Here is a 12,543-nt window from a genome sequence, read left to right as displayed (position 1 = left end):
GTCTCTCCATGGGTGGTTTCCATGCCAGATGCCCAAAACCACCTTGAATGACTCCAATCTGACACCGGGGTCTGTTTCTGTCACCCACCGATGACATCCGAAGGCCTACAGGGAGACTTTGGCGAAGATAAGATCAGATCTCGTCTCCGCCTTGAGGGATGTTCTGCTGTTCTGCTGTTCTGCTGTCACAGCTGAGAGGTGTGTTTAGTGCAGCCAGAAATGTCCTTTACCAGGACACAAAGATAGTCCCTCTAGCTAACCTGCAGAGATGTCTCACTTCGGCGGTTACAAACTGTGTGTTGCTGCATTAATTCATGAGGTGATTCAGCAGAACAAAAGGGCCACATGCACGTCCTGCTCGCTGCTTTATGAGATCTCGGCGACGTGAAAAAGGTTGGTATCCAAAATGGAAAACGGCTATCCTCAAATATCCACGGCACACTTCAGCCGCAATCTGGCCATTAGCGATTGGTTGGTTAGACTGGAGCATTAAAAGTAAAAAAAAAATAAACAATTTACAATTTGAAGACTGCCTTCTCTTCCATTGCAACGTCGCTTTGATTGTCGTAATCACACCGTTATTAATCGTCACATGTTTGCATGAGCAAGGACAAAACGGTTACAGTAACAATCGATCGATTAACAAAATAGTTCAACTTAACGATTGGTCATAAATTGTTAAAGAAATGTGGTTGGGGGGTTTATCTTGGTCGAAAAAACCATTCTGCCTGTGACAACACACACACACACACACACTATAATTATAATTAGTTTGGAGCATGATGCTGGCAGCCACATAGCTAGATAATCCATTGCGGTGAGCACGATGTCTTCATCTGGTTGCGATTCAAGTTTTTTTTTTTATTGAGTGTTTTCCAGCAACAAAATAGGCAAATTCCTAACAAACAAGGTTTTGGTTCAGCTTTAATCACATTGTGTTTTTTATATCGTCAGCAGAGAACTTCTATAGGACTATATTCTTTTGTGTTTAAATAATGAGAGAGGGTTGAGGGTTTTAATCCAGCAGTTTAAGTGCATGGGTAAGAGTTAGTTTGGTGTCTTTTTTTTCCTGACATTTCAACTTGCAGGAGAAGAAGCACCGCAGGGCAGATTCCTGGACCTTAAAGCTGAGCTGCAGAGGTGGATCACATTACAGCTTTCATCAGACACGTCTTCAACAGACACAGGCAGTGTCTGGCAGCCACTAAATTGTGCCCCCCCCCCCCCAAAAAAAAAGTCAAACTCGGCACCATGGCTTTTTTTTTTTTAATAAATCCTGTCTGCGACTTGGACGTCACTCTTCAGTGTCTTGATTCTTATCTGTGAACAAAGCCTGTTATCACAATCCCACATCAAGATGTGTGACATTTCTGAACTAAGGGAAAACAATTCACCGTGCAAAAACTCTTAGCACCAAACGGCTACTTGAAAGAAGATCTTTTTTTTAATTTTTATTCCATCTGCATGCTGTGGAATCCACTCGTTTGTTTGATCTTTACTTAATTCAAATTCAGCTCGTCTCACTGCGGACTGCCAGGCATTTGTCTCAAATATCTCCCACACCGTCTGCTAGCTGGATGGAGTTTGACAAAATACTTTCTCATTCTTCTTTAAAAGATCTATTTTTTTTTTTCTCCAAATGCCAGTCGACATTGCCACGTATTCTTTGATTTCATAGATTGAGATTTTACGTTGAAAGTATTGTAGTATATTGCATGCTGCTTGTGTTTAGATCGAGGTGTAAATAAGTAATTTGTATTATCTATGTCAAATGACATGTATTATATTGATATGTGTGAAGAAAAACGACGTCCGGCCCTTTTAATAACCATATCACACACTACAGATTTAGATCTTTTATACTCGTGTTAAGGGCTGAAACAATTAGTCGATTAATCAATTAGTTGATTGACAAAATTAAAATGACATTTTTAAGCTGGTTCAATCCAAAATTGTATATTTGGTGAGTTATTTTCTTCGTTATGATAATAAACTAAAATATCTTTGGGTTTTGGACCGTCTCACCTTGGGCCCTGTAAAATTGTGATGGGTGTTTCTCACCACTACAGACCAAGCAATGGACTTCAGTTCATTATAACGTAATTTGCAGATAAATCAATGATGAAAGCGATGAATATGTTCTCGTTCTTCTAGTCGCAGTGAGGCAGAGAACGAACTGGAGATATTCTAGACAAATTCCACTGTCCGATCAACAGTTGCCGCTGGTTTTCCCACACCAGCTTTATTTTCTGCCTCTCTTGCTTCTCCTGGGACACTTAAACAAAGAGATGAGCCCTCTGGAGAAACCTGCCAAACAAATGCCCCGCAACCGTTAACTGAACAGTAAAAAATAATTAGGCCTGCACTATGAATCAGCTGAGAAGGGGAGTCCCACACAAAGCATGAAATCTGAGTAAAATCTGGCCCTCTACCACTGCACTGATGGTTGAGCCTCGGGGGTTGGAATAACATTTACAGACAGCACTGACACAAGACTCTCTAATCCTGCTCTGAGCATGATATCATACGCAGACATCCCCTCCATACAAAAGGTTATTTAAAAAAGCACATTCTGTTGCACATGTTAAAATGAAGCAACTAAGAAAACCTGAAAATATGAAAAGTTTTCAGCCTATTTGAGACGGAGCACAACTAATTAAAACCTATAGCTACTTGATTAGTTTATAGTAATGAACAGACTAATCAGAAAAAAACAGTGCCAGATGCATGCCATACCCACGCCATGGCACACACCATTAGCACAAGAGGCAAACACCATGAAAAGCCGCTCTCTGGTTAGACCCGAGGTCGTCATGAATATTCATATGCACATGTACCGAGATGTCTTTTCACCATCAAAGTCGATCCGGGCTTTAAAACAGACTTTGACGACAGATGTGAATGCGAGCTCGTGTGACAGGAAACTGACGGGCACAGTGCCAGACGCCATGAGGTAGCGTCTATAGTGATGCGACGCGATATTAAATGCTGCATTCCATGAAATAAAGAGTTTAATTTTTCAGTTGCAGTGCGGCTGTGTCCACCAATCTGATATCTCATTGGATGGGGGTTGGCAGATATTCAAGGTTCCCAGATTTCTTGTATCTTAAAATGCGGTTGTATGAGGTCATTATCTATGATTAGTGCTACAGTAAATCAACACCCCCCCCCCCCCCCCCCCCCCCACAGTTTAGAGAAGCAAAGAGTACCAGCACAGAATCAAAGCAATCTACTGCTGTTGAAGGAAAAAAAAGATGTGTAAGTATACGCAATATGTACCATTTTCATCCCTATATACCTTTCTCAGGGATCTGAAGACGTCATCTATGCTCTCTTTCCAAGCCATCAGACGTATTTGGCAAAAACAAAACAAAATGTTCCCTCACAGAACACAAGGGTCGCTGCCTTGATCGGGTAGTTAGCTTGTTATTGCACATGCCTACTATAATATTCTTTATTCTTCCAGTTGCTCAAGGCTGGAGTTGTGCTATCCATCTATATTTAATTATTGTCCACAAAACCAACGATGTTTAGGTTTTTTCCTCAAAACTTTCCATCTTTTCATGGGATTTGTTGACCAATAACAAAAAGCATCGAACATCGTGAGTCGAATCCTTTAAATGGCGGCTTGTGTTTTAGAATACGATGATGCTATTGAATCACTAATATCTAGGTGCAATGTTTCTGAAATCACGTCAGACGAAATAAACGGCAAACAAATTGTGTTCAGAGCTTGGGGAATTAGTCGATTATCCTAACTAGACATTTCTCTGGCTCGGAACTTAAATCCAGTTGAAAAATATATCACAATAAATCACTTTTTAGCATCAGGTGTAAACACACCTTTCTGCTATATGCTCCTTGGATGTCGGGATATAAATCGACACACACATTAGCTGTTGCATGTGCCCATTGTGTTACTTTCGTCATATACACACTCATGATATCACTTTATAACTTAATCCTGGTGACGAGCTGGATGCAGGCTCTTCGAGGTGGCAGTGACACATTGGGTTGGCAGTTTGACGTAAACCTTAAGAGCAAAAGAAAATCAGAGGACTTGGAATTCCTCAGGATAATGAAGTGGGTTTTAGGGGAAGCCTTTGAGCAAATACTGTGTGGCAACTGTGTGGCTTCTGCATTGTTCCAGAAAGAAACATATCTCGTATCTATTTCCAGTGAACGGACTGAAATCTCTAACCAGTGACATAGTGCTGTGGTCACATTTCACACACACGCCTTAAAAAAAAAAAAACCTCAGGATTTAAAAGGGGGAATGAATCTGTGCTTTCCATGCACCGTGGACCCTTATGACACCAAAATATAACTCAACAGCCTCCATGATTAATGGGTAACTTTACCGACTATATTCTGCTCATGATGTTTTGTTTGAAACCCTTCTTGTAAATAAATTTCTAAAAAAAAAAAGAAGTTATTTTTTACATCCGTCTGCATCCAGCTCCGTTTGGACCACGCTTGTCAAAATTAGAAGTCGAGATAAATTGACAGCGGCTATATTATTTGCAGCAATTACACATAAGTTAATGAGTAATTGCTTATATTTCACCTGACTGGCTACAAGAAACTGCAGTATAAACACCAATTATATGTTCTAAGTCAATAGTTAGTAGTTCCAGTTACTTTTGAATGTAGAAAGTCCACTTTTTTTTACAATACTAGTTCAACATTTTGGGAATATTCTCTAATCTAATATGAAAGTGAAATCTAAGCTAACCAGCTGCTGGCGGTGGCTTCAGGATTTAAGCGTACAGACCAAGCGGCAACCTCTGGTGCTGAAAAATTAAGCCAAATGCACAAGAGCCAAAAAAAACCTGCAGATCCCCAGATGGCCACTTCAGGCTGGCCCCCAAAAGCAAGTCAATCCCCGTGGACCCCCATGTTGAAATACACAACTTTAGATCAGAAATACATATAGCTAATTGCACTTTTATTGACAACTGTACGCAGGTTGAATTAATTATAGCCGTCACAGAGACCACGTTTATATTCTCTACACTACAAAAAGCCATTATCCTAATAGATATCCTTATTTCAAACTGTACATTTTGTGAAAAATAAAAATAAATCTGGATTTAGCTGATTGGCGTGGAAGCGGAAGACTAATACAAGTCTTATGCAACGCTCAATTAACTTACAGAAAGCTGCCGATCATAGTAACCTACTTTTTATTTTTTAACGCAAAGAATCTCAGCAATGCTCAAAATGAGATTACAGTGCTTTAGGATGGGCGATGTCTGTCGCTCTAGGACCGCATCCCACGTGAATTAAGTGAATCCCACTGTTTATTTAAGTGCATCTCTTTCCTGTGTGCGCCTGCTCTTTGAGTCAGAACTATTGACAACAACAAGAGCAAAGTAAATATTCCCAGGCTCCGTCCACTGCGCTCAAATAGAGAAAAACAATAGAGGGGGGGCATGAGAGAGGTGTGAGAGGAGACACAGGATGGAAGGGGGGCTAACAGAAAAGGCGCGAAGGAGGCAAAGACCATTGCGGTATAGGATTTCTCTGTAACGTGAGCCCCCTTGCTTGTTGCCCCCCACAGAAGAATGTCCGATGGATTGGGCGTCAGGTGCGTGCAGCTGCTGGTTGAGCTCTGTTTGCAGACAAGTGGGAAAAAGAAGGAAGGAAAAAAGGCTTCTCAATAAGGCAATACTGGAGTTTTTTATTGTTTTTTTGTCTCTCCCTCTGGCACCGATGGGACTGTTGCCAAGACTTGGATTGCGGCCCGAGAGAGGTGCCATGTGTCCCACAGATGGGCCTTCTGAATATGAAGGGGGACGTCATGTACAGATGGCCACAACTTCGCTTGAGAAAAGAGGTTAGGGACAAATGGGCAGCAAAAAAAACTGCTTGAACAGTATGAATGTCTTATTTTTACGACAAAGAAAGCAGGACGGTTCTTGTTCATAAACATATGCATTGTTTAACATACTGCATGCATGCATTTCAATGGGAGCGTATTGAGCCTCCAACACATGGTGGAAATAAATTAAATGTAAAAAAAACATCTCATCTTGTGAATGATTATTTAGCCACCACGAGACACATCAGAATATATTTAATTTAGCTGAGGTGACAATGATTGACTGATGCCATGATACACTTGACTGATGGCAATTAATCAGTTGCATGCTTTTAGTGTGTGTGGGTATTATTCATTCAAACTGCTGCGTAGGTGTGAAGCTTTTTATGATCCCGTGTTTCCACATGGTGCAAAAAACCCACATTGGTGCAAGTGCATAGTAATAGTGTGTACATTTAACGAAGAACAATTCTGAGGTACTTTAATTGAGTTACTTTATACTTTTTACCTCCATTTCTACATCAATATTAAGTTTCAGGACTGGTTGTCCATTTTACAAGCTATATTGTGGGCTTGAGCAGAGCAGAAACATTCCTCTACATTCATCATACTGCTTTTACAATACTGAATACAAATAATCAATCCGGGGGCAACACAGTGCAGCCAAATCCAATATTTTGGGATTCAAAAGAGGCTTTTAAGAAACAACCCCTCTCGGCACTCACCCAGCGCAACGAGATGCGGACACCTGCAGCGCCTTCAACGCTTTTTAAAAATAAATACAAATGGTACGTTTGGTGCTGGATGCATTGTTCAAGCTGGCAGATGAAGGTTCCAGCGCTCTGGCACGACTGAATGCACGTGGACGTTGCTCCCTCTCATGAGCAATTTCCTACACATGCCTCTCTTTTTGATGAGTACGCCTAAAACAACCGTCTCCACCCTCTCCTGAGACGTGTCCCATCTTCTCGAGGGCGGACTTGTTCACTGTATAGATTGTTCGCTCGGTTGAATGATGTGCTTTGAATAGCACAGCAGTCACTGGACGTCTTGGGCAGCTCTTCAGCACCAGAGAGGTACTCAATAAGGGAGAAATTCCCTCCCAGAAGGCCCAGGGATCAAACTACAGAGGCAGCTGTTGGATATAAAATCCCTCTCAGACATCAACGATCTACTCGCTTCAGAGTTTGCACTACAACATGCAAGACAAGGCTCCTGGAAACCCTTCAATTTGGGCTTGAGGGAGGATGTCAGCTCTGCTCCTGCCAGCTAAACAGCTACAGCTTTGATTTTTTTCGACAACACATCTTGGATCTTCAGAGCATGCACGGGTTTTATATCAAAGAATGTCTAACAAGTCTTTTTTCAGAGATATTAATGTCCGCTTTGAATTTCTGTTTTTGTGACTAAATCGTGCAATCATATTCATGAACAACAAATGTGCTTCATTGGTGGATTGTTTGGCAGTAAATGCAATGCAGATTTAAATGTGGCCGTTTTTATAGTCAAAACAACAAACAAAAAACACCACATTTCCTCAAACAAGTGTTTTTAATAGCCTTACGCTAACAAAACATGGAACAAAGGTGGAGAACCTTTGCCGCTGTGCTTTAAGTCTGGTTCTGTAACCAGGAGACAAAAAGCTCACCAGCTTGAATAATCAGTGAAAGTACTGAAAAGAGTCGACCCAACAGGATGCTCTGTATTTGATTGTTCGCCGTGCTGACATGCGTGTTAGTTGAATTAGCTTACATATGCCTAATTCTACCGCGAGGCACCAATATATAATGCCACGGGGATCAAACGGCACACTCTCTTTAATGAAAACAATGAGCTCGATGCATTAGATTATATGGCTGTCACGCCCGGCTATCACTCAGGCAAATGCACTAATCCCACACGAACAACTGCAGCCAACAGCTGCACGCTTCCTGCTCACATCCAGACAAGCCCTGCGACAGAGTGGAGGTATTCTCAGGCGCTCCGCCACGGAGAAGGATGAAGGAGAGGTCAGGGAGACCAGCCATTATTTACACGAGGAGATTGGCTCACCGGGATACCGTGTGACTCATGTTTGGATACTACTTTGCTTAATAACAAAAAACACATTTCTTATCTGGCTAATATTGAATGATTGATGATGTCTTAACACTCACAGTCAAGCAGGAAGTCTTCCTTAATATAATGCATGAATAAATAATCTGATCTTTTGCCTCCTTCGTGAGTGAAGTGAGGCAAAAGGATTGGAGGAAACTTTCATGGGTTGACAGTTTTGGATAGTCTATGTAAACACGGTTTCCATATGTCTGACCTTGTGGTCAAAAAACATTTAAATATCTCAATTATAAGATTGGTAGTTTGAGGGTTTTCATTTAATTAAATGCATTATTCCGAATACAATCAAAGAATATCAATAGGCATATGTAAATCACAACAGTTAAAAGGGAATTTTTACAGCCTATTTTTGTAAAATATATAATTTGAGTGTTTATTCTCATGGTTTATTAACTTGACCATTATTTCAAATGAATCAAAATGTCAAAAGACGTTGTGTCTTTAACATTAACAAGATGACATCTTACAAAGCGTGTCATATTTGACAAAACAAAAGATATTTAACGGATGGTATATATACGATGAAATGAATAAGAAAAGCAGCCAATTCTAACATTTGAGTATCTGAAACAAGCCTTTTACGTGATAAAAAAAACCAAACAATTAATCTATCATCACAATTGTCGAGGGTTCATTCGTATTCTGTAAGTCAGTAATTAACAAGGTCACATATTTGTTCTAACAACAACCTCATCAATCGTGTATTCTATCAACAAGGAAACTTTAGGCAATAAGTTACACTCCAGACACTTGGCAAGAATAACCTAAAAAAAAACAACACTTCGGTTAGAATCAGAGAGCTCTCCATCAAGAAGGAAGTGAGTTGTCCCTTTGGAGGTTTCACTGAACAATAGTGGTAATCCACCATATCCCTTGGCTCCCAAGAAAGGAAAAAAAAAAACGTGTGGCCATCCATTAAGGAAAAGCTGTTGAAACGTCTTCACATGAGAGACGCGACGCTTTTGTTTCACGACAGATGCCAAAGCTGCGTTAAATGGTGTCAGTCCAAACGCCATTAAGATGTATCCTCTCACAATGAGTCAATTCATTTGAGAAAAGGTACTATAAGTTAAGTAAACGTTACTCAAACTGGAGTAAATAGTGCATTTTGTTTGGGGATGTTTTCAGCATCTGATAATCCATAATTTACTAAAAAGTGTGCGGTCACGGTAGGGAGGTCACGAAAGTAGAGACTCCGGTACCAGTTCAATGCCAAAATTCTCAAGATTCTTTCCAAACCGAATTTAAAATCATTTTTTCTATGTCGCAGTTCAATTTTTCTTTTTTGTTTGTTTTCCCCCTCAGTTGGTTTGTTTTTGTAAAACAACCCAACCGACAACATATTGACTTTTGCTCTCGCTAACAGTAGGTATTTTTTTCAAAAGTGCCTTCAAAATGTGTTTTATGTCGCTTGTATGAATACAATTGTTAGGTTACCCCGTTAATACAGGTGATGTGGAAAAGTAAAATAGTCTAAACGCCAAAAAAACTAGTTTGAAGACTAGTGTTAATCAGTTTTATTTGGTTCTTAACCTTAGTATCGAATTGGGTATTGAGAATCGTGTAATTTCTCAGATATTAGTCATATCAACTACTTTTTTTTCCGGTCTCGTGACATCCCTAGTTCACGGTAATGAAGCAACATGTCACCCAACGCAACAATGTAGCTTAGTGGTGTGTGTTTTATAGTTAGATGGAGCTCTATGTTACAAAGGGCTTAGATCAGGCTTTGCATGGACAACACTCGTTAATAGAACCAATTAAAAGCTGATTTTAATGGCGCAAACAACATCTGCATCGGATTGAGAATCATGCATCTAGATATGTATTTATTTATTTATTAAAAAGTCTGAGACATCCACGAGTTTCACTTCTGTCGTACCATTTTGGGAACGCATCAAAGGATATTTTACACAACAAAGCTTTCAAGGGTCCCTCGGAGCTTTGAAACGTACTGAGGGATATAAAAAAAAACCTTAGGTATATCATAAGAGGAATAAACTAAAGCAAACAAGCAAGCGTGTATCTACTTTCTGTTCTGCGAACGACCTCGTAAAAGCTCTGCCGCTGGTCTGATTTACTGCACGGCCACAACGTGCCCATCATGCTGATGAACACTGGTCCGTGAGATCAATAAGCGTACAATGCATCAGCTATGGGACGTGTTATGGTTTCTTGTCAGTTCATTTCCATGCAGGAGAGACGGCTTTTAGGCCCAAATTGTATTTGAGTAAGTGCCCTTCAGGGTCCATTAGGGAGGTCAGTTTGGACAGAGCCTGGTTTGGAAGCTCTTTAGAGGGCTGGGGGTCTCTATCACTAACCAACAACCTAATCCCAAAACAGACAGCTTTACTCTGTCTCCAGAGGAGGTCCAGGGGAGATGAGGATTAAATAGCGGTAACCCAATTAAGACAAGGCTGGAAAAAAAACAGGGATTTAAGAGAAAAAGAGGTTTAAGGTCGGGACACAGTGAGTGTTGTCCTGTTGCGAGATGCTACATGGAGAAGAAGGTTTACATTTAATTCTGTCTGTGAGTAATCTATCGGCCTTTAAGGAGTAGCGGCGGGGGGGGGGGGGGGGGGGGGGGGGGGGACAGATTCACAGAAGTTACATCATTTTCAAAATTGATAAAATAAGATCTATTTTCGCACGTCCAATTAATTTCCCGTTAACCCGCTAATCTGTTGTTTGACTAATTCTTTCAGTTCCAATTAGATGTCAGTCCTACGTGATAGCCTAAACCCTTAATTTAATGTTTCCTTATCATCTAGTTACTTTGCCATTAACTATAATTAGTCAACTAATCAGTTCAATCAATCAGCAGGGTTCCAGCTACTCAACTGTTTGGATTTTGGCAGTCTAGGTTCTGACAAAAACAAGACATTTGAGGATTGTGACCTTGGGCTCTCGCAGACTAGGACGCACCGTTAAGCGTGTAGGATTTGGTGGCATCTAGTGGGGCGGTTGCAGATTGCAACCAACCGAACAGCCCCCCCCCCCCCCCCTTTTTTTCTGCTCAGCCACCAAATGCAAAAATATTGGGGTGAAGCCATTCCGCCTCGCTCAGGAGGCCACCATATAACACCCACTTGCTTTAGGGAGCAACAGAGGTCAGGTGGCGGCTTGATGACACCCACAGTTTTTGCATGCTGTGGTCCACATCACCTCAGCTCCACAAGCACATCGGACAACTACGGTGGCCTTGAGGGGAATGTAAAAAAAAAAAAAAAACCTGCAAAAAGGCTCTTGGCTAGAACAACTGTTTGGTTTTGTCTGTTCTGGTGGGCTGTCTGTAGAAACATCCATGGCAAAAAAAATATTCTTAGTTTCGGGTGATTATACACTGATGAAATGCTTCACACTCGCCCCTTTAAAATCAAGCCGGTGTCTTCAAATTATTTCAGAAATGACTAAATATGCAACTCCTGACCCTAAAAAGTCCTTAATCTTAAAATGAACTCAGACTTGTTCTCATTATCCCACTGCTCTGTCCTGCCTGCTCACATCACATTGCCATTTACTGGCTGTTTTTGGGGGGGGGGGGGGGGGGGGGGGGGGGGCTGATGAATAACAAAGACTCGACCCCTCACCGTGTCCTGCAGAGAGAACTAAGTTTGGTCCTGCGGTCTGTGGTTCTTCAGAAGTCTTGTTAAACCTGTAATAACGTACCCGTTTTTTCTGTCGCATAATAAAGACACCCCCCCCCCCCCCCCCAAAACCTGCTCAAACCTACAGCACAGCTACGTGTTGTTGTCTTAATTGGCCCGTTAATTACACCTTTATTCACTTTATTAGACTTATTAAACAACCACAAAAAAAATAAGGAGTAAGATGTAGAGCAAAGTCTCAAATTAGTGGGAAAAAAAGCCCACACAAATTCAACATGTGCTTATTCCACTAACGTTGTATGTGGAAGTCTTCAAATTCCCTGAAGCTAGGACTCGTTAATAGGCGAACGGCTAATTAACCACAATAACATTAAAATAAAAACACTTTTAAATAGAGCAGACGGTAATTCAACTTAAAAATCTTCTTTTTTTTAAAATATCAGTAGTGAGCTGTCCACCTTCACTCAAAACTTGGTCCTGCTTTAAAAAAAAAAAAAAAAAAAAAAAAACATTTTTAAAAATGGCGTGTTTTCATTTCTGTTTGAACTCACCGGTCCAGTTGAGGAGGCACAGGTGAAGAAACAAGGTGGCGAATGTTCGGCGCAGGAGAGCCATGTTCTTGTATACCCAAAAAAAAAGAGGAGAGAGAGAGAGAGAGAGAGCTGCTTGTCGTATCCAGCCTGAAATATTCTGAAGTGGAGAGTGTGTTTGTGTGTGTGTGTGTCGACGAGAAGTTGAAGCCAAAGCAGCAGCAGCCCCGGAGAGGAGGAGGAGGAGGAGGAGGAGGAGGAGGAGGAGGAGGAGGAGGAGGGAGCTCAATTAAAGTCTCAGTCTGGCGGGGTCCTCCTATTGTGGAGGCGTTTGTGTGTGCGCGCGCGCGCGTGCGTGGAAGAAGCAAGCTTATCAGTGTTTTCTTCTGCTACTTCCAACTCCTAATTCACACAGACGTTTTTTTCTTCTTCTTCTTCTTTTTCTTCTTCTTCTTTCTTTTTCTTG

The 12,543-nt window shown here is 41.1% G+C and overlaps 1 protein-coding gene across 1 annotated transcript in view; it reads right to left on the bottom strand.

The window, feature by feature from the left end:
• The window catches only part of mcama (melanoma cell adhesion molecule a), a 39,359-nt gene extending 27,196 nt beyond the window's left edge, over positions 1–12,163 (bottom strand). The window contains exon 1 of the mRNA XM_034550672.1: positions 12,099–12,163. Coding sequence (XP_034406563.1) covers positions 12,099–12,162 — 64 coding nt within the window. The 5' untranslated portion in view covers position 12,163. The remainder of the gene's footprint in view (positions 1–12,098) is intronic.
• Positions 12,164–12,543: the final 380 nt, after the last annotated feature.

This window comes from Cyclopterus lumpus, chromosome 14 (assembly GCF_009769545.1).
Source record: "Cyclopterus lumpus isolate fCycLum1 chromosome 14, fCycLum1.pri, whole genome shotgun sequence".
Taxonomy (NCBI): Eukaryota; Metazoa; Chordata; class Actinopteri; order Perciformes; family Cyclopteridae; genus Cyclopterus; species Cyclopterus lumpus.
This window is presented reverse-complemented; position numbering and strand designations above follow the sequence as displayed.